This window comes from Stegostoma tigrinum, chromosome X (genome assembly GCF_030684315.1).
Source record: "Stegostoma tigrinum isolate sSteTig4 chromosome X, sSteTig4.hap1, whole genome shotgun sequence".
NCBI classification, from domain to species: Eukaryota; Metazoa; Chordata; class Chondrichthyes; order Orectolobiformes; family Stegostomatidae; genus Stegostoma; species Stegostoma tigrinum.
The window spans coordinates 8,994,342-9,017,716 of record NC_081404.1 but is presented as its reverse complement, the minus strand read 5'-3'; the positions used below and the strand labels follow the sequence as shown (position 1 = coordinate 9,017,716).

General features: G+C 42.3%; 2 protein-coding genes across 2 annotated transcripts in view; one reads left to right on the top strand and one right to left on the bottom strand.

Annotated features, from left to right (window-relative positions):
• LOC125448282 (uncharacterized) overlaps window positions 1–23,375 on the bottom strand; it is a 195,582-nt gene that overhangs the window by 150,063 nt on the left and 22,144 nt on the right. The window lies entirely within an intron of this gene.
• LOC125448283 (chymotrypsin-like elastase family member 1) lies at window positions 6,821–15,808 on the top strand. Its single transcript, XM_048523482.1, has 8 exons — window positions 6,821–6,865; window positions 7,910–7,977; window positions 8,271–8,368; window positions 9,949–10,074; window positions 10,545–10,681; window positions 11,459–11,604; window positions 14,784–14,933; window positions 15,718–15,808. Exons 1-8 carry the CDS (start codon window positions 6,826–6,828, stop codon window positions 15,733–15,735), a joined length of 783 nt encoding a protein of 260 aa, XP_048379439.1. The 5' UTR covers window positions 6,821–6,825; the 3' UTR covers window positions 15,736–15,808.

The window sequence follows — 23,375 nt, the reverse complement described above, 5'->3', positions numbered from 1 at the left end:
TGAGCCTCCGATGAAGCGCTGGTGTTATGTCCCACTTTCTATTTATCGGTTTAGGTTTCCTTGGGTTGGTGATGTCATTTCCTGTTCTTTTTCTCAGAGGATGGTAATGACATCACCAACCCAAGGAAACCTAAACCGATAAATAGAAAGTGGGACATAACACCAGCGCTTCATCGGAGGCTCACTGATGATGATGTTACCTAGAATGGTGACGAAACGTCTGAAAACTAAGCTTCCAGCTCAGCGAGCAAACTTACATCCAGAACCACAAGAAGTGTTACACCTGCCCCTACACTTCCCCTCTCCCCTCCACTCAAAGCACCAAACAAATCTTCCATATTAGGCAGAGGTTCACCTGCACATCTGTCAATGTGGTCTATTGCATCTGCTCCTCCCAATGTGGCCTCCTCTACATCAGTGAGACCAAGCAGAGGCTCGGAAACTGCTTTGTAGAACACCTGCACTCTGTTCGTGACAAACAACACCTTCCAGTCGTGAACCATTTCAATTCCCCCTCCCACTTCCTGGGCAACATGTCCATCCTGGGCCTCCTCCAGTATCACAATGACACCACCCAGAAAATGGAGGCGCAACATCTCATTTTCTGCCTTGGGAGCTTACAACCCAATGGTCTCAATGTGGACTTTACTAGTTTCAAAATCTCCCAACCCCGGCCTCATCCCATGGCCAACCCTCCATCATGCCCACCTCCTTGACCTGACACAACCTGTCCATCTTCTCTCCCACCTATCTGCTCCTCCCACCCGACTGACCAATCCCCACCACTGCCTACCAGCACTCACCTATCGCCATCCCTCTGCTCTCTCTATTTATTTCTGAACTTCCCTCCGCCTTCCCATTTCTGAAGTGAAACGTTGACTTTCCTGCTTCTCTGATGCTGCCTGGACTGCTGTGTTCCTCCAGCTCCACACAGTTACCTCTGACTCCATAATCTGCAGCACTTAGTACCCTGGCTCAGAGATAGTATGATCAGTTTCGAAGGGCAAAGGAGGGAAAATTAATCGGGTCCGTGATGTTCTGATGAATATTTACCCTTCCAACAAAACAATCGATGCTGTAGTCACATACTCCATTGCTGTTTGTGGGAACTTGCTGTGTGTTGGTTGCTACATTTGCTAAATTCCAACAATAGCCACAAATCAAAAGTAATTAATTGTCAGTAAAGCACATTACAATGCCATGACACATGAAAGGTGCTACATTTGAAGAGAAAACAAATTTTAATCCTGCGCGATTGTGCCATTGGTATCCATTGATCCAAATTCCAGATTAAAAAAAATACAAAAGAACTGCAGATGCTGGAAATCAGAAACAGCGTTCTGAAGATGGGTCACTGGATCTGAAACGTTAACTCAGATTTCTCTCCACGGATGCTGCCAAACCTGCTGAGATTCTCCAGTAATTTCTGGGGTTTTTTTGATCCACTTTCTAGAATTAATTATTTAAAAAGCTAAGGGGAGAAAATTGGATAAGGAAATTGCACTGAGCTGGTACTGAATTTTCTCTAAAGGCTTCTTAATTAACCGGCTATAGTTCTTTTTAAATGCTGTTTTCTACTGTCTAGCACTTCTGAATTTTTTTTGTCTTATTTAATTCTGAAAAAAACTTACTGCTATAATAAAATCAATATTCTAATTGTGGGAGTGCTGTTGATTATTTCCTTTTCTTTATTTTTTGATACAAATTGTGCAATGACTGTTAATTATCACAAATGTGCTTAATTATGGAGCAAAATAAGTCACTTGAGAGCTTCCTGGTCTCTTCCAAAGGCCTAAAATGTTTTCCTGTGAAACCTGCTCTTAGCTACCTCGTGTCCCTCTCTTGCTGAGGAATAAATACATTTAGGCAAAATGAGTTAGGAACAGGCACCCTCTTGGAACTTATAGCTAGTCTTTGGGATTATTTGGGGAACGGGAATAAATTATTGCATAGATGTGTGGCATATGTTAGACTTAGAACATTCTGGTGGAGCTCACTCGATGATATAGCATTTAAATACCATATATCATTTGGGGGATTACGTGTTTGATAACCTACCTATGCTAATCTCCGTGTGTGCAAACGAACATTAAATGTCTTTGTATTAGGCTACTTGAGGGTTTTTTAAAAAATCAATTTCCTCTTCTGAGTGTTATTTGGTAACTGTTGCCATAAAGCGGATGGATGTCAAACAAATACCAGATTGTGTCAGAGGCCAACGTTCTCACCAACCTGCTTTCGCACTCACTGTCTGGCCTCACCATGAAGTATCACTTGGTGAGCTTCTCGGTTGCAGCAGGTGCTGTGGAACTGTACCCCAGCAAGAAATAGCACTTTAACGAGGTGAGAACAGCATCTCCCATGAGTTTTTGTTCAACATTAGTCAAAACAGATGGAACATATAGAAGGAGGGGCCTTGTGTAATCTGCATGGTATCCCCAGGTCATTTTTTTGATTTTTCAAGTCTGTTCTGTAGTTCTCCTGTAAGTTGCTGATCTTAATATGGATCTACAAACAAACACTCATCAGATAATCAAAACTTTATTTGACTTTTAAAATGTTAAAGCACTGTTTACAACTTGTGTGCTTAGTCAATTATATTACTTAAGTTGTATCCCTAGCTTGCTTTACCTTTTAACTTCCAGACATGAGGCAGTCATTATGAAGCTCATGGAAAAACCACCTCACTTAGCTGCCTCTAATATCCAATACAAATGACTCTCATCCTATAAAATGCAGGAATGAATACTATGGATATCAGAGCGCTGACTACCGTTCAAGCGGGAGATATTTAAATTTACAAGCACTGACACACAAACAAATGATAGGTTTACCCATCATGTTGAAGTAATACTGCTTTACTGAATGCATACCAAGTTATGAAGAGCTCTTCCTCGGCTGTAATAAGATGAGATCATTGATGGAAGCTGAAACACTTGCAGACATTTTCAGGGTTTCTCTACTAGTATAAATATTCCCTAGTGTCTAAGTCTTTTTGATCTGTACGTCCTTGCTTACTATGATCTGCCTGTACTGTTTGTAAACAAAGCTTTTCACATAATTTATTGTAACAACGTGCATTACTTGAAACAACAACAGGGGGAGGCAAGGGCAAGGGGGTGGGTATTCAGTCATCACACTGCCCCTGCCTCCGAATCTGTTTGCACCCCACCAAACAAAAATTCAACACCTGAAAGAAAAAGACCTACCTCTCACTCTTGGATCCCCTCAAGAGGTGCCTTGGAGACTAAGCCTCCAGCAATGAACGCTAGAACTAAGAGGTTGCCAGCCTCTGACTGGCTGACCATTCCTGATAAGGCAGAACATCGCCATCAAGGCTCAAGACACTAATCAGCTCATTTAGCTTATCTGGAGCTCAATTTGAGGAACTTTATGTCACCAATGAACATGCCTACCTCCACACTTAGGCGCTGGAGTATTGAATCTCAGCAAGAAAGCTCAGCAAAGCAGGGTGGAGAATGAAAATTACATGCAACTGGAAGCTTGGGATCATGCTTGTGAGTTAAACCAAGATGTTCCACAGTTATCATCTGACCTGTGTTTGGTCTCCCCTCAGTCTATACAGTGTAGTAAATTGAAATTCCAAGTAAATCATTTCATCTGAAATCACTATCTAGAGACCTGGTGGGAACAGGAAGAGTAGGTGTTGCATCTTGTGCATTTTAATGGGTAGATGGTCTGGGAAGGGGAGAGGTCATTGGGATTGAAAAATAATGGCCTAGGTCATCATGTAGGGAGCAGTCTCTGGAATGCTAAAAGGGAATACAAAGATGTATTTGGAAGTGATGTCAAGCCAGAGATGGCAGAAGATGATCTGTTGAATGTGGAGGCTGGTAGGGTGAAAAATGAGGACAAGAGGAATTCTGTTGTGCTTCTGAGAAGGAGGGGGAACGGGATCAGAGCAGAAAAGTGCAAAATGGAACAAATGTGGTTGAGGGCCTTTGCAGGATGAGACGGTGGATAGAGGAAAAGAACAATGGCATTGTCAGAACACGTGACAGATGAAGAAACTGAAAGAGTTCTCGCAGGCAACTGGTGGGAGAAGGTATCGTCAACATAGTTGTAGGAATTAATGGATATTGGTTGATAGGCTACTACTGAAGATGGAAATAGGGGGTGAAAGAACAAGACAGTCCAAGGTGAACCAATCAAAGGATGGAAATTAAAGTTAATTACATCTTGCAGCCTGAGGTAAAAGTTTAAAATGGTGCCAATGCAATCATCAATATATTAGAAAAAGAGGTGAGGGAGGAATCTTGTTATTTGAGCAGGTCAATGAGAAAATTATCTACAGAGATATTATGACACACCTCTGAAACAAGTGGGATTTGAATCCAGGCCTCCTGATCCAGAGATAAGGACATTTCCCATTGCACAACAAGAGCCCTTTACCTTGTTATTTGTATGTTAAGCAGCGTTAATAGCTCCATTTTATTGTTCACTTCAGTTGCTCTCTTTTTTAAAAAAAAATGCTGTATTCATTTCACAGTTTAGCAATCTAAACAACATAGTTGTATTTGCTATTTGCAATTTGCATCAAGTAAAGGATCACAATTAACAGGGAAAAAATTATACACATTATCAGAAAGAACTTACAGTTGTATAGCACTATTCATCCCTGTGGAAATACCAATTTGCACTTACAAGCTCCCAAAAATAGTAATAAGATAAACATGACCAGATTAAAAACTGAAAGAACTGCAGATGCTGTAAATCAGGAGCAAAAACAGAAGTTGCTGGAAAAGTTTAGCAGGTCTGGTGGTATCTATGAAGAAAAAAATGCATTAATGTTTCTGGTCCAATGATCTGGTCTCAGAATTGGCCAGATAGTTTGCTTTCAGTGATGTTGGTTGCAAGGTAAACATTGCTGAGAAAATTGGGACAACTATCCTGATCTATTTGAAATGATGCCACTTGAAAAGGCAGAGAGGTGTTTACATTCAAGAGATAGCACCTGTGAAAAGGCTGCACTCCTTCTGTACTGCACTAGACTGTCATCTTTAATTATATATTCAACCCCTCAAATGTGTCTTGTCAGAAATAACAAAACCTTGGCTGACTTGCTAGTTGGGTCATAGTCAGAATAACAGTGCTATAATGACAGCAGTGGCCCTGAGGAGGGGAAAGTCATCCAGGTATAGCTGCCCCATCCCACCCCAAGTACTATCCAGCACTCCCTGCTGAAAGACAATATGTCTGCACAAATTGTAATGCGCCCTGCAATCAAATAGTTTGCGACACTAGGTATACAGAACCATGTGTAAATAATAGCCACCTGAACAATGTACGAGAATGTGAAGTGATAATGGGAACTGCAGATGCTGGAGAATCCAAGATAACAAAGTGTGGAGCTGGATGAACACAGCAGGCCAAGCAGCATCTCAGGAGCACAAAAGCTGAAGTTTCGGGCCTAGACCCTTCATCAGAGAGGGGGATGGGGAGAGGGAACTGGAATAAATAGGGAGAGACGGGGAGGCGGACCAAAGATGGAGAGAAAACAAGATAGGTAGAGAGGACAGTATAGGTGAGGAGGTAGGGAGGGGATAGGTCAGTCCAGGGAAGATGGACAGGTCAAAGAGGTGGGATGAGGTGGTAGGTAGGAAATGGAGTTGCGGCTTGAGTTGGGAGGAAGGGATGGGTGAGAGGAAGAACAGTTTAGGGAAGCCGAGACAGGCTGGGCTGGTTTTGGGATGCAGTGGGGGGAGGGGACAAGCTGGGCTGGTTTTGTGATGCAGTGGTGGGAGGGGAGATTTTGAAGCTTGTGAAGTCCACATTGATACCATTGGGCTGCACGGTTCCCAAGCGGAATATGAGTTGCTGTTCCTGCAACCTTCGGGTGGCATCATCGTGGCACTGCAGGAGACCGATGATGGACATGTCGTCTGAGGAATGGGAGGGGGAGTTGAAATGGTTCGCGACTGGGAGGTGCAGTTGTTTGTTGCAAACCGAGCGGAGGTGTTCTGCAAAGCAGTCCCCAAGCCTCCGCTTGGTCTCTCCAATGTAGAGGAAGCCACACTGGATACAATGGACTTCACAAGTTTCAAAATCTCCCCTTCCCCCACTGCATCTCAAAACCAGCCCAGTTCTTCCACTCCCCCCACTGCATCACAAAACCAGCCCAGCTCGTCCCCTCCCCCCACTGCATCCCAAAACCAGCCCAGCCTGTCTCGGCTTCCCTAAACTGTTCTTCCTCTCACCCATCCCTTCCTCCCACCTCAAGCCGCACCTCTATTTCCTACCTACCACCTCATCCCACCTCCTTGACCTGTCCATCTTCCCTGGACTGACCTATCCCCTCCCTACCTCCTCACTTATACTCTCCTCTCTACCTATCTTGTTTTCTCTCCATCTTCGGTCCGCCTCCCCCTCTCGCCCTATTTATTCCAGTTCCCTCAACCCATCCCCCTCTCTGATGAAGGGTCTAGGCCCGAAACGTCAGCTTTTGTGCTCCTGAGATGCTGCTTGGCCTGCTGTGTTCATCCAGCTCCACACTTTGTTATCTACGAGAATGTGAAGCCAGCTTTAGAACTGTACCCAAGCAAGAAGTGCTGGTGAGATAAAATTTTAAATTATTAATTTATTTGTTGTTTGAATTGAAATCAGCTGGAATCCTTCACATGTTAACAGCAATATTACAAAAATGAATGATGCATATTACAAATGTATCTCTCTGCAGTCAGTGAATTTCCCACAATTAGTACATTAATTGACATGCTACTTCCAATTCTGTAGATTAGAAAACTGTATTAAAGTGTAGTCACACTGCAAAATCAGTCACTGCACACAAGCAGCACGGATACTGAAATGTTGAGACTGGTAGTCTTGGTGAGCCTTGCTTTGCTTGGTGAGTGGAAACATTTGCATCTTGCAGTCTAACTGATGTTTAGCAAGCATTAATTTGGTCAACATGGACCCAAGTTGGTTTAGTGTGATCTAGATTCCTTTGCTTCATTTTATATAAACTTTACAATTTCTTATATGTTCACATAGAGGACATGGAGAGGTTTTTTTCCACTTAAGAGAATATTCTGTGAAGTAACCTCAAGAAAAAATATTGTGTAGATCACCTCCCTGCTATACAGGGATACAAGTGGTCCAGTCACATCGGAGGGTTCTACTATTAACAGTTAGATAATGGAAAAAACCTCTTGGGGATAATGATCTGAAGCACTCCTCCAGAGACGTGAGTACATAAATGTAGGCTGTCATTATAGTTGAATAGTTGAGGGAAATAATTTATTGCCAATGTTGCCTATCTTTCAAATGAGTTGTGAAACTGCAGCCCTTCCAGGCGGGTATTTAAAAATCGGCTGCACAATCGGAAACTGAGAAGGGAGAACCTCTGGAGTTCTGGCCAACGTTTATTCCTCATCCAACACACCTAAAACATGGACTATTTGGATTTTTATCTCGTTGTGCACACATTAGCTGTCATGTTTACCTACAGACTAATAGTGACCACACTTCAGATGTACAGTACTGCATTAGCCATGAAGAGTTTTTGAACATCCTGCAGGTGTGAAAGGCATTATATAAATACAAGTTCTGTCTTTGTATGAAATGGGGAAATAATGCAGACCAGAATAGCTGTCAACAGTTAAGTGACTCAACTGTGCATGTGTCCCATCTGAAGGCAGTGAGGTCTAGTCAAGGCCAATGGTATCATAAACTATATGTCGTGTAATTTCTGCAATGCTCATTGTATACATATTCCACTGTCATGTTATTTCAGTTGCACATGAATTTAAACTCCACTGAGCAGTGAACTCAAGAATATAATTCATACCCAGTCACTGTATAACTGACATACACTTAACATGAAATAGTGAGATTTGATAAATACACAACAGATATATACATAAAATGATGTCTTAATTCTTTAATGTAGGGCAGTGCTTTGAAACTCCACGTATCGTTGGAGGAGTTGAATCTCAGCCCAATGCTTGGCCATGGCAGGTATGAAACACCCACCATTTTTTTTACTTTCTGCAAAAGGACATGTAGTAATCAACAATTTAACAATTTCTGCACTGTAGGGATTCAATAATTCTTTGAATTACTTGATTTAGAAGAGTAAGCCAATTCTCACAGACAAATGGGAGTCTGTGTGTCACAAGCTGATATCAATTAATGATCCATTCTTTATGAAATAATTTTCAGATCTTTTAAAGTATTCTGAATGAATGTGGGAAGAAAAAATTATAAAATTCAATTTGCTAGACTAATAATCTATTTTTTTTTAAAAACAGGTTTCACTTCAAGGCTTATCTGGTAACTGGTATCACACATGCGGAGGCACTCTGGTTCATCCCAGATGGGTGATGACTGCTGGTCACTGTGTAGACTTGTAAATTATTTTAATTCTCATTTCGTTCTTTGACTCTGACAAGTGTTACAGTTTATAGCCTGCCCCACATCATTTGTGAATCTTACTGCAGTATTTCCAAACTCCCTACCATCCTTTTGAGGCCCGTTTCCTTTCTCTTTTCTATAGCTTCCATTCCATCACATTTACTTCATATTCTTTCTCCTTCCTGAGTGTTTGCTGTATCTACGTTTTACCAAAAGTCCAATGGAATTTTATCGGAACTCAAACAAGATTTGTAATGTCTTTTTAGAGCTTTGTGGATCTTTCTTACTGTTTTCTCTCTTCAGAGAGAATCTGTCCATGAGAAACAGTTTAAATTTGCAATGGATGATAGGTGGCTGTGTAAAATGAGTAAAAGGGAGTTTCATGAACCTTCATTGCTTAAAGCCATGGAATGGGATAAGATGTGTTATCTAGCTCAAGAGTTGCCCAAGAACATGCACAACGTCCTTGTGATATCATGGAAATACACTAAGCATAGGGCATTATTTCCGCAGGAAGATGAAAGATCAGTGAGCCAGTCACCCCAGGTTACTTTATTGCATCTCTGAGAACACAGATCTGACAAAACTCAGAAAAGTAGATTGTCCATCCATTCATTTACAGCTAATGTTTGCTTCAAAAGAAACTAGTAAAGGGCGACAGAAACAAGAGTATTTTGGAAAATGATTGAACTGTATTGTAGCCAATTACTCAGAAAATAATCTGATGCAAATATATAAAGAATAACAGAACAGTAGTTATCGCTTCCCACCACCTTGGTGGGGCTTATTCAGTAACAGAGTCATACAGCATGGAAACAGACTCTTCAGTCCAACTAGTCTACGTTGACCATGTTCCCAACTAAATTAGTCCCATGTGCCTGTGTTTTGCCCATATCCCTCCAAACCTTTCCTATTTATGTACTTATCCAAATATCTTTCAAATATTGTAACTTTACTGCATCCACCACTTCCTCGGGCAGTTAATTCCACACACTAACCACTCTGTGTAAATAATGTTGCCCCTCATTTCCTTTTTAAAACTTTCTCCTCTCACCTTAAAAATATTTCCCCTAGTCTTGAAGTCCCCTGCCCTAAAGAAAATACCCTTGTTGTTCACCTTATCTATGCCCCTCATGATTTTATAAACTTTTATAAAGGTCACCCCTCAATCTTCTACACTCCAGTGAAAAAAATTCCCAGCCTGTCCAGTCTATTTTTATATTTCAAACCCTCCATTCCCAGCGACATCCTAGTAAATCTTTTCTAAACTCTCTCCAACTTAATATCCTTCCTATTAGCAGATGCATACTACTTTCATGCTCTCTGACTTATAGAAAATATAAATCAGTGTACTGTATATGCTTACTCTTTATATTATTATCCTTATTGCGAATTTTTTTTAAGTCTTTGTTTACTACAATCAAGATCTCAAAATTATTTGGAAATTATGGCCATCAAGCACGGGGATCCAGTTTGTAACCCTACATAAATGGTTTTTGAGTGAGTTTAAAAAAATCTCATCCTTCGTTGTAACCCCTTTTAAAATAATAGTTAATTTCTTTCGTTTATAAACAGTCCAGGTTTGGTATACCGTGTTGCATTGGGTGACCACAACATTTATGAGACAGAAGGTCCTGAGCAGTACATATTAGTTGATAAAGTTGTGGTGAATAAGAAGTGGAGTGGAGACCTTTCTGTCGGGTGAGTACAACATATGACAAATTATTTATCTTTCAGCATTGTAATAATATTTAAAACATCTCATGGAGACTGAACATATGCAATAGTTCTGCTTAGGAGTTAGGAAATACCTCCTCAATCTGATAACCCAAGTCACGAATAAGGTATAGTTGATATCCATCTTGCTATTCAGTTAAATCAATAATAATATAGCTGGACACACAACTGCAACAAAACGTTGTTTAATCTGAAGCAGGATAAAGGCAGTTAACTATGATATCAGGCCACAACAAGATCACCACAGAGTAGTTGCACATTTTACTCCAGTTACATATGCTGATCTTAAAAAGGAAAAGGTTGACACAACAAAAAGCTCAGCATCCTTGATTTATTTTATAGGGCTTCTAATGTTACATATCATTAGCTAGGATAATTAGACGTGTCAGATTCTGTTATTAATAAAAGCACAAAAACTATTTTATGCTATGTAGGCATGACATCGCAATGGTTCGCCTTGCTCAAGAGGCAATTCTCAATGACAAAGTCCAACTTGCATTACTGCCACAAAAGGGAGAGATTCTGTCAAATGACTACCTGTGCTATGCCACTGGATGGGGTTACACATTTAGTAAGTGCTTTTGGATTTATGCTTGAAAATTCTCTATTGTAGAAATTACAATTATAAGATGATAAGAAGTTATAAGAAAAGCAATGCAGTATTTTGTGAGATAGGATGAACTGCAGATGCTGGAGGAACACAGCAGGCCAGGCAGCATCAGAGGAGCAGGAAAGCTAACATTTCGGGTCGGGACCCTTCTTCAGAATTTCTCAATGCTATCAATGTAGGATGCTGTCTGGGTAAAATTCTTAAATTTATTATTCATCTGGGAATCGGAAAGAAGCAAAGAAAAAAGTCAAAGCAAACAGGATCTTATTTTTTAACAGACTTCATGTTGAACCAAAGCCGAGCATAAGGTTAAAATAAATTATTGCCAGGATAGTTACTGCACTTCATTCATACATTGTCCTTATGGGTCTATGACATTGCATCAAAATTAACCCTGGCTACAAGGGTCCCAATTAAAATGATAGAGAGGCAGTCTTGATTGTTTCACAGCACAAACCACCCTAATTCACACCAATCAACATTCACAGGTATTCAATATGATCCAGAAATTCAGATGCAGGTCCAGCAGCTGAATCCCATCAACTCTTCGATCTGTTTGTTGAATCAACGCTAAGAGGTTGCAGGTTCAAGCAAGGGAGCTTAGGATAATGTATGAAGCTCAGGAAAAACAAGAATGTCAAATTCAGAGTCAGATGATCATAGAATAAATATGGAATAGACCAAGATAAATTGAAAAGAAGAAACATAGCGTTCATTGGATGTTTTTCTCTGATATAGATGGTGGTGAAGTTAGTCCTACTCTTCAGCAGACTCCCATTCGGACTGTTGACTACAAAACCTGTTCCAGACCCGACATTTGGGGCTACTATGTCAAAGACATCATGGTGTGTGCAGGCGGAGATGGTTTTGTCTCAGGCTGTCAGGTAATGATGTCAGTTGTTTTCCATCCATAGGACAAATTAGAACAGTTTACATTAAATGTAGCCTTTCCTTGGCAATGCGATAAGAAGTACAACTGACCCACAGAACTTAAAGCTTTATTACAAGCTTGTTATGAGAATCCAGTAGTCAAATAACATTTTTGGATTTCTGATCATCATTCATTCACACATCACAAATAAAAATTGTAAAGAGATGATATGGTGTAATGAATCTTGTAGACTGGCCATTCACACCAAGAACCTGGATTTGAATGCAGCCCTGAGCCAAAAGGAGAAATTCTCCTTTCTCTGTGACTGTTATAACAGTGTAAATGTGAAACATGTTTGGGTGGCCTGAACGAAATGACCTGTCTCGCTCAGGCAAGTGCGACAACACAAATGTGAGGAGTTACTTGGTTAACCAAATTGAGGAGGAACTTCTTCACCCAAAGAGTTCTGAATCTGTGGAATTTCCTGCCCAGTGAAGTAGTTGAGGCTTCCTCACTGAATGCTTTTAAAGCTAAGATAATTGTTTTGAACAGTAAAGGAATTAAGGGTTATTGTGAGAGGGCGCATAAGTGAGGTGGAGGCCATGAAAAGATCAGCCAGAAACTTATCGAATGGCAGGGTGGGCTCGAAGGCCAGATGGCCTACTCCTGCTCCTAGTTCTTATGTTCTACCATTAGACTCTTAATTCCAGATTTTTATTGAATTCAAATTCCACCACGTGCCATGATGGGATTTGATACTAGGTCCCAGAATATTAACTGGTATCTGGATTAACAGTCCAGTGAAATTACCACTTGACCATTGTCTTTTGATTAATAAATGGATCAAAGTTTATGGGGAGAAGGCAGGAGAATGAGGTTGAGAAACATCTCAGCCATGATCAAATGCTGGAGCAGACTCCATTGGCTGAATGGCCTAATTCTTTCCTATATCTTACGGTCTTACTGTCATTGAGTCTGCTCTGCCATTCAGTGAGGTCATGGCTGATCTGATCATCCTCAATTACACTTTCCTGCATTTTCCAAATAACCCTTGATTCATAGAACATAGAACATAGAAAAGTACAGCACAGTACAGGCCGTACGGCCCACGATGTTGTGCCGTGAAATAATCCCAATCCAAAAATAAAATAACCTAACCTACATTCCCCTCAATTCACTGCTGTCCATGTGCATGTCCAGCAGTCGCTTAAATGATCATTCCTTTGATAATCAATCATCTGTCTATCTGAGCCTTGAATATACCTCACGATCCAGCCTCCACAGCTCTCTGGTAAAGAATTCCACAGTTTCACTACTGGGAGAAGAAATTCCTCCTCATTTCTGTACTCTATGGACCTCCAGAGCTTCTCATATGTATATTGTGATAAATATAAAAACCACTGAGATTCTAGGAGCTTTGGAGCTCACACACATCTCTCTTGTTAGGATAACAACGCAACTGCACTCTGGAATTCAGAGTCTATGTGACAGAAACAGTATCCTACTCATCAGCTTTAGGCAAGGAGAACTTCATTAGTCCCTAGTACTGTTCTCCTTGCTATTCTGCAACAAGCTTCCCTCCCTCAACCACCCCCACCGCCTCTGTTTGTAGCACAGAAATCAAACACTGACAGTGGTATCTTATGTAATGTCTTCTCGACTGTATATTTTACATGACTGATGCAAATTGTGATACGTTCGCTCCAGTATTTTTGCACTAGTCCTACTAGTATACAGGTTTGCTGCATATTGTTATTTGATTTTATAGCTTCAGTATCTAATATTCTGTATAAATGCAGTGCAATTTACATGCATAATTTCTGGTGGGTAATGCCAGATTATCTCATCCTTAAGAACTGAAGCACTTGCATACCTCTGGGTAACAGATTTCAAAACATGTTAAGAAAGAGCTGTCTATGCACAAGTGCCAAACCAGCAGGTATACGATTTAACAGCTGCATGTATACTGAAAATGATCCAATGTGCAATGATATTCCTGCTGCATTCAAGGGGGCGGCCTTCAGGAAATGACCAGTAGGCATTTCATTTGTCAATAAGCGCCAATATGCAGCCTAAATGTAAATAAAAGCTGTCAGTATGAATTGCTGATGGTGGCCTTCGTCAAAAGCTGGTTCAACTGCTAAAATACTGGGACAATGGTTCCTTTGTCAATACTTGTTTGATGTATCAAATTGCTAGCGATACAGTGCAAGGATCATGTGGTCATATTGCTGCTCATACGCACAAGCTCCACACAGCTATAAATACAAAAATGTATTTTTGGAATGCTCTGGCGCTATCTGAGCACAAGAACAGTATATTAAAGAAGTGAGCAAAAGCAGGTAAACAAACAGAAGCCTGCAAATTCTGACTAATGCTAATCTGTATCACTTCTAAACTTGACCTGGAATACTCAATAATGAAAGCAAACAATGCTGAAAATACACAGTAGGTGGCAACATTTATGGTGAGAGAAACAGTTCAGGGCTGTAACCCTTTGGCTGAACATCATCAACATAAAGATTGTTGACCTGAAACGTTAACGTTGTTTCACTCTCTACAGATTGAGGGAGTATTTAGAGACAACCTTCTCTCAGGAAATGAAATGAGCAGGATACAATTTATGTCAGGATAGTGATGTGAAGGTGCTGGTGTTGGACTGGGGTTGGCAAGGGCAGAAGTCACCCAACACAAGGTTATAGTCCAACAGATTTATTTGAAATCACAAGCTTTCGAAGTATTGCCCCTTCATCAGGTGAAGAGAGAGAGAAGCACACAGGCACAGAATTTATAGGCAGAGAGACCAATGGACAGAGAAATCAAAAAATATCACATAAATAGCGAGAGTGGAATGTCAACAGGCTGAATAATAGGTCTCTGCAGATGATCAAGAAAGTGTCAGATAGTATGAGTAGAAAGTGTCAACAGCTGAATATCAAGTGAAGGGATGACCTATAATCCGATTAAATGAGGCAGGGAGATAATTACAAAAAATTAAAAATAAGGTGGTGTGGTGACAAATCAAATGGCTGGAATAACATGATAGGTATAAGGGTCGCATGCCAAGGATCTAACCAAAGGGATTGATTACACATGCAATGTGGGTTTGACGATTTATTGACTCAATCTATGCCATGCTTTCTGTCCCATATTTCAACGGGGCCAATAGAATTTCTCTTCTTTCTCTCACAGGGAGATTCGGGTGGTCCTCTGAACTGTGAGCAAGATGGGAAGTTCTATGTTCATGGAGTGACCAGTTTCATCTATGCAGGAGGATGTAGGTTCTACATGAAACCAACAGTCTGGACCCGTGTCTCAGCTGAGATAGATTGGATCAATGAGGTGAGTCAAGATTTTTAATTATTGTAAAAATATTTCAAAATACAACAGTACTCTTTAAATATATAGATGTGCTTTAAAAATTATCCAATTCAGATTTAAATCACCAATATCTATCTCTATTCAGATAAAATCAGTCAAATTTTTAACCTCAATTACACTTTAAAACTGTTGACCACACAGCAATGCAAGGCAGGATCCAATTAACATATCCAGACGATTGTCTGGAGGCTAGACTCACCTCAGTCATTTGCTTCAATGCGCCACGATCTCAAACAGTGCAACACAATAGTGGAGCACTTAATGGTGTGTAGTCCTAATGATAGTTCCTCTCACATTACTAGTTATAAAGAGTTTTAAGGTCACACAGATCAATGAACAACTAGGGTGGGATTACAAGAAAGAGTGTTAAGACCAGAACAATGGACTAATTTGCAAACTAGTTGTTGTAGATGGTATTCTGAAAACAAGATCAAATGGGCTAAAATCCACATAATTTAAATTTATTTCATGAATTTCTGAACATCAGACAAAATATGTAGGTTGGAGACTTCACAAAAGTGTAGCAGACCTAATAATTCAAAACTAACAAGTCAGAAGCAAGTGAGATGAGGGGCTGCAAAAATTGTATTTAAATTAAGGGCACTGCACACATCTCTAAGGCCAATCAATGTGAGGCAAAGTTATGAGTGGCAGCTAATTTAATCAAACACAATTGGAAGGACAATGGTTGCAAAAACAATGAATATGTTTTCAATAATCATGTTAATCATGTTTTATTTTTCAGGTCATTACCAAAGGTTGATCACTGAAGGATGATTATTCATACCAGAGATCTGGAGCTTGCTATATTTATCAATAAAGTTCCATCAATAAAGTACATTTAATTCAAAATAAATGCTCTTTTATTTTTGCTCTCAAAATGAATTTTTTTTCTGACTTATTCTGTGGACTACTTGCAACAAGTGTTGGATTGTTGGGCTTCAGATGCTGTGCTGCACTGCGCTGACTTTATGCAATCTTAATTTAAGTGTTCTGTACTCATGGCATATAGCACATGGTATGCTTGAAGCACACATGGGTTGGGGGTGCAGGTTAATCAGCAACAGCTCTTAAAAGACTGCAGATCTTTAAGACGGAACTGGCTGCAAATTTAAAACATGGCAAAAACAAAGCACTAAGGCAGTACAACACCATTCAATAATGGTACTTTACAAGTGTTAATTATGAGGACAAATCATTTTGAATCCTGCTGGGGTAGCCTGAATGAAGATCACTGATCGAGTGACTGCTATCTGAGCTGTGGCCCCTCACTAGGTAGTATTTTCTGGTATATGCAAGACTGCCAAAGTTTGCTGACACTTTGCATAAAAGAATTGTCTCACAAGCATCTTGATAAAATTCAATTTAAGCATCACTGAGAAAATTCCCACCTCTGTCTTCTTAAGAGCCTAATGGGCAGAAGATATGCTGGGCCTTTTTCCTGTGTGTGTGTGTGTGTGTGTGTGTGTGTGTGTGTGTGTGTGTGTGTGTGTGTGTTTGTTTGTGCGCGCGCGCGCAGACAGCACACAAGACGCCCACAAAACTCTTGGCGATTCCTCGCACAATAACTGCATGTTGCATGTTTATGCAATCTCGAAGTCATTGCCTCTGAATACTTGTGTCACATACACATTATGTATTCCTTGATTTGAGAATATCAACTACAGTAACAACAATCACATCTGGAGAAATTCCGCAGGTATTAAATATAAATGTTACTTTTATATATTATATTTTTATAATAATTAACTATGTTAACACTGATTTTTCAGGGGTCCTATATTTCAAATGTGATGTTAGTTATCCAACTATGCAGGTGGATTGCAACAGATTCCAATGCACTATTTGAAAAAGAACAAAGTGTGCTCTTAGTGTCTTGACCATCATTCCTCCCAATCAAATCTACCAAAAACAGATTAAGTGTTCTCTTGCGTATTTGCTGTAGCTGGGATCTTGCTTTGTGTACACTGGTTGCTGTTCTTGCCTAGAAAAAAATATTGTGTACTATGAAAGTTATCCATTGGCTGTGAAGTGTTTTGGGTTATCTGGAGGGCATGGCTGTCACATAAGAACAGTTTCTTCTCATTCGAGCATCTGTCCCTGTTCTACCTGTTTACAGGAGTAGGATGCACTTAACCAGCATGGTTGAATGAAGATAACAGCAGATTGACAGACACAAATCAGTGATTTACCTCCAACTTCACAGTATTACTATTATATCATGACTTCTCACGTGCATCCATTCACTTGCACAAAGGCAAGCACTGCATCAAAAAACATAACAAAGTGTGGAGCTGGATGAACACAGCAGGCCAAGCAGCATCTGAGGAGCACAAAAGCTGACATTTTGGGCCAAGACCCTTCATCAGAAAAGGGGGATGGGGAGAGGGTTCTGAAATAAATAGGGAGAGAGGGGGAGGTGGACCGAAGATGGATAGAGGAGAAGATAGGTGGAGAGGAGAGTATAGGTAGGGAGGGGATAGGTCAGACCAGGGAGGACGGACAGGTCAAGGGGGTGGGATGAGGTAAGTAGATAGGAAATGGAGGTGCGGCTTGAAGTGGGAGGAGGGGTAGGTGAGAGGAAGAACAGGTTAGGGAGCCGGGGACGAGCTGAGCTGGTTTTGGGATGCAGTAGGGTGAGGGGAGATTTTGAAGCTTGTGAAATCCACATTGGTACCATTGGGCTGCAGGGTTCCCAAGCAGAATACGTGTTGCTGTTCCTGCAACCTACAGGTGGCATCATTGTGGCACTGTAGGAGGCCAATGGACATGTCGTCTAAGGAATGGGAGGGGGAGTTGAAACGGTTCGTGACTGGGAGGTGCAGTTGTTTATTGCAAACCGAGCGGAGGTGTTCTGCAAAGCGGTCCCCGAGCCTCCGCTTAGTTTCCCCAATGTAGAGGAGCCACAACGGGTACAGCGGATGCAGTAGACCACATTGGCAGATGTGCAGGTGAACATCTGCTTAATATGGAAAGTCATCTTGAGGCCTGGGATGGGGGTGAGGGAGGAGGTGTGGGGGCAAGTGCCGGGTTTGGTGGGGTTGGAGGGGAGTGTGGAGTGGACAAGGGAGTCCCGGAGAGAACGGTCTCTCCAGAAGGCAGACAAGGGCGGGGATGGAAAAATGTCTTTAGTGGTGGGGTCGGATTGTAGGTGGCGGAAGTGTCGGAGGATGATGTATTGTATCTGGAGGCTACTGGGGTGGTAAGTGAGGACAAGGGGGATTCTCTTTTGGTGGTTATTGTGGGGTCGGGGTGTGAGGGATGAGTTGCGGGAAATGCGGGAGACACGGTCGAGGGCATTCTCGACCACTGTGTGGGGGGGGGGGGGTAGTTGCGGTCCTTGAAGAATGAGGACATCTGGGATGTACCGGAGTGGAACGCCTCATCCTGGCAGCAGAGCGGCGAAGGAATTGGGAATAGGAGATGGAATTTTTGCAGGAAGGTCAGTGGGAGGAGGTGTATTCTAGGTAGCTCCACACTACCCTCCAAGCCCACCACACCCAGCACTTTCCCCTGCAACCGCAGGAAGTGCTACTCTTGCCCCCATACCTCCTTCCTCACCCCCATCCCAGGCCCCAATATGACTTACCACATTAAGCAGATGTTCACCTGCACATCTGCCAATGTGGTATACTGCATCCACTGTGCCCGTTGTGGCCTCCTCTACATTGGGGAAACTAAGCGGAGGCTTGGGGACCACTTTGCAGAACACCTACGCTCAGTTTGCAATAAACAACTGCACCTCCCAGTCGCGAACCATTTATACTCCCCATCCCATTCCTTAGACAACATGTCCATCCTGGGCCTCCTGCAGTGCCATAATGATGCCACCGAAGGCTGCAGGAACAGCAACTCATATTCTGCTTGGGAACCCTGCAGCCCAATGGTATCAATGTGGATTCCACAAGCTTCAAAGTCTTCCCTCTCCCCACTGCATCCCAAAACCAGCCCAGCTCGTCCCCGCCTCCTTAATCTGTTCTTCCTCTCACCTATCCCCTCCTCCCACTTCAAGCCGCACCTCCATTTCCTACCTACTAACCTCATCCCACCCCCTTGACGTGTCCATCCTTCCTGGACTGACCTATCTCCTCCCTACCTCCCCATCTGTACTCTCCTCTCCACCTATCTTCTCCTCTATCCATCTTCAGTCCGCCTGCCCCTCTCTCCCTATTTACTTCAGAACTCTCTCCCCATTCCCCTTTTCTGAAGAAGGGGCTAGGCCCGAAATGTCAGGTTTACTGCTCCTAAGATGCTGCTTGGCCTGCTGTGTTCATCCAGCTCCACACTTTGTTATCTCAGATTCTCCAGCATCTGCAGTTCCCATTATCTCTGATGAAAAAAGTTAACGTTGCTTTGCCATGTAAAGCTGTATTTTACTAGAGTTTTACTCACATCACAGCCAACACACATAAATATGAGATAACAAAGTGTGGAGCTGGATGAATCTAGGGCAATCTGATCTCGGCCTGAAACGTCAGCTTTTGTGCTCCTAAGATGCTGCTTGGCCTGCTGTGTTCATCCAGTTCCACACTTTGTTTTCTAACATTTTTCTCTATTGTTATTATTTACTTATATGTAACTTCCAAATGAACAAGAAAGGTACAAAAATTAATTTCTGTATCAATAATAAAATGAAAGTGAAGTGAACTGATGTCCCTCACCGACTATGGTTCATTACTTATCTACCTGCTAATTAATTGAAGTTCTTCATTCTCCTTAGACCCTTTGTTCCCCACTGTTTCTAGTATGTTTTTGTGTCTTCTACTGCAAATAGATACTATATAAGAGTTTTAATATAAACTATGTATGTAGGTTTAATAATTTTTCATATCTCAGCCTCTAAGTGTCTCATGTTTACCTTCACTATTCTCTTCCTTCGTACATACTTACAGAACTCCTACAATATGTTTTTATATTTCTTGCTGGTTTCTCATTTTCTATTTTCTCCCACTAACAAATTTTCGGTCATCCCTCGCTGGTTCCTAAAACTCTCCTAATTCTTGGGCTTTCAACTCGTTACCTCTGTAGCTAACTCCAAATGGATCACTTTTCCCATGAGCCATAATTTCTCAACAGAATACACATTTGAAGTTCTCTGAATCTGCTTTTAACGTATTTCATAAATTTACTTTGTTAACTACTGTTGCCAATTTGATTTGTCAAGCCTGTGTGAAGATTCAAATGCTCCAGGATTGCAGCCAGATACACACCCTACCCTATCCCTGTAACCTTGCATTTCCCATGGCTAATCCACCTAGCTTGCACACCCCTGGACACTATGGACAATTTAGTGTGGCCAATCTACCCCGATCTTTGGACTGTGGAAGAAAACCAACACAGACATGGGGAAAACGTACAAACTCCACACAAATAGTCACCCAAGACTGGAATTGAACCGAGGTGCCTGGTGCTGTGAGGCAGCAGGGCTAACCTCTGAGTCACTGTGCCACCCAATATTCTGCCCACCAGCAGAGCTACTGTTAGGAAATAGTACAGGCTGGAGTACTTGGCTACTGAAAATCAACCAGGATTCCCATTGCTGCTCATTCCTCAGCTGGGTAGTGCACAAGCATGGGCCTCAGGTGACAACAAGTTTTGTAGGTTAAGTGGAACAATCCCTCTTCTGTACCTACACTGGCCCTGAACCCCACCTCTTCCTCCATTACATTGATGACTGTATCGGTGCCACCTCGTGCTCCTGTGAGGAGCTCGAACAGTTCATCCACTTCACCAGCACCTTCCACCCCAACTTCAAGTTCACCTGCACCATCTCCAACACATCCCTCACCTTCCTGGACCTCTCAGTCTTCATCTCAGGCAACCACCTGGAAACTGATATCAATTTCAAGCCCGCCGACTCCCACAGCTACCTAGAATACACCTCCTCCCAACGACCTTCCTGCAAAAATTCCATCCCCATTCCCAATTCCTTCACCTCCGCGCATCTGCTCCCAGGATGAGGCATTCCACTCCGTACATCTCAGATATCCTTGTTCTTCAAGGACTGCAATCTCCCCTCCACAGTGGTTGAGAACACCCTTGACCGTGTCTCCTGCATTTCCCGCAACACATCCCTCACACCCCAACCCCGCAATAACAGCCAAAAGAGAATCTCCTCGTCCTCACATACCACCCCACCAACCTCCGAATCCGAAGTATGATCCTCCAACACTTCCGCCATCTGCAATTCGACCACACCACCAAAGATATTTTTCCCACCCCACCCCTGTCTGCTTTCTGGAGAAACCACTCTCTCCGGAACTCCCTTGTCCGCTCCACGCTCCCCTCCAGCCCACAACCCTCAGCACTTTTCCCAGCAACTGCAGGAATTGCTACACCTGCCTCATGCCTCCTTCTTCACCCCCATCCCAGGCCCCAAGAAGACTTTCCACATCAAGCAGATGTTCACCTGCACATCGACCAATGTGGTATACTGCAACCACTGTACCCGTTGTTGCTTCCTCTACATTAGGGAAACCAAGCGGAGGCTTGGGGACTACTTTGCAGAACACCTACGCTCGCTTCGCAATAAACAACTGCACCTCCCAGTCGCAAACCATTTCAACTCCCCCTCCCATTCCTTAGATGATGTGTCCATCCTGGGCCTCCTGCAGTGCCACAACGATGCCACCTGAAGGTTGCAGGAACAGCAACTCATATTCCGCTTGGGAACCCTGCAGCCCAATGGTATCAATGTGGATTTCACAAGCTTCAAAATCTTCCCACACCCTACTGCAACCCAAAACCAGCCCAGCTCGCCCCCGCCTAACCTGTTCTTTCTCTCCCCTATCCCCTCCTCCCACCTCAAGCCGCACCCCCATCTCCTACTTACTAACCTCATCCCGCCCCCTTGACCTGTCCGCCCTCCCCGGACTGACATATCTCCTCCCTACCTCCCCACCTACACTCACCTTTACTGGCTCCATCCCTGCCTCTTTGACATGTCTGTCTCCTCGCCACATATCTTCTCCTCTATCTTCTATCCGCCTCCCCCTCTCTCCCTATTTATTTCAGAACCCTCTCCCTAAACCCCTTTTCTGATGAAGGGTCTCGGCCCAAAACATCAGCTTTCCTGCTCCTCTAATGCTGCTTGGCCTGCTGTGTTCATCCAGCTCCGCACTTTGTTATTGTCACTGTGATACTTTCTCTCAAGTGCTATAGTAAACATTCACTTGGCTCATTATGAAAAATTATCAGATACGTGTGTTAAGAGAGGGCAATTACCCCAAGGAAACATACCATAGCAGGAGAAAGCAGTTGCTGAGGAAAAAGGAAGTAAATAGAGAAAAATTACAATTTTAAAATGGAGTCAAAATTAGTATATTGGCTCCACCTGGTGTCCAATATGCAGAGTGCTTTAATCTTCCTGCTTTGAGCTGTTTAAGTTACCATTGTCCTACTGAACTAAAGGTCTGCTCTCTCATTTGAGAGAAATGATTGGTGGTAGTTTAACCTGAGGTCACCCCACCTCAAGCAAGTGGAGAAGTTAAGAAGGAGTGTCCTTCATGGTCACTTGAGCCGGTGCAGGAATTGAATCCATGCTGTTGGCAACAGTCTGCATGACAAATCAGCAGCCCATTTAAAACTGGACCTGAAATTTTCAGAATGTGAACACCCTCCCTCATGTTCATTACCCTCTCCGCGCACCCTTAGGTTCTGTTTTGTATCGGCTGCTCCCAGCACAGTCAACCCATTTTCAACCATTTACACATTTTCTTTGCATTCTACTATATCATTAACATTGATTCTTATCATTAGCACTTATTCCTCTCTTGCCTTATCATCAGCTATCTTTTTGTTTGCCTATTCTTTTTCTCTTTCTCTGGGGTCCGTCTCTAGGAACTTTATTCAACCCACCCAATCCTACCTTATCATCAATACCAAATTTCCCAGCATTTTTCGGTTGACAAGAGGTCACTGGACCTGAAACATTAATTCTGTTTTTCTCCCTAAACATACTGCCAGACCTGCTGAGTTTCTACAGCACTTTTTGCTTTTGTTTCAGATTTCCAGCATCCACAGTTCTTTGTTATTATCTTAATATGCATTTTTGTACTTCCAGAGGTTTCTGAGTTAAAAGCTTACGTGGGTAGAAAACAGGAGCTGACATAACAACACGGGTGTATATGCGTGTGTGCAGATGGATCATGGTGCCATATTTGCATTGGGAACACACACTCCATTTCAGCAAGGATGTGATATAATAATTTAACTCGTCACCAAATGCTTTGTTCAACGACCGTTTCTAAACTTGGTAGAATCCCCTGAAAGTCAACTTACTAAGGCAATGTCCCTTTAATTAGACCGTACTATTTTATAATGTGTAATCATAGTGAGCTGCCTCCTGAAAGTGCTGACCTATGATTCTACTTGCTGTGGGAGTCTTCTGCACCTTGCTCTTGA

What these genes read in the sequence shown, in the direction of transcription:
- LOC125448283 (XM_048523482.1), top strand. Translation starts at nt 6,826, where the DNA reads ATGTTGAGACTGGTAGTCTTGGTGAGCCTTGCTTTGCTTG. An exon ending in GGTGAGCCTTGCTTTGCTTG is followed by an intron (nt 6,866 to 7,909) that starts GTGAGTGGAAAC and finishes TCTTTAATGTAG; the next exon opens with GGCAGTGCTTTGAAACTCCA. An exon ending in GTTTTGTCTCAGGCTGTCAG is followed by an intron (nt 11,605 to 14,783) that starts GTAATGATGTCA and finishes TTTCTCTCACAG; the next exon opens with GGAGATTCGGGTGGTCCTCT.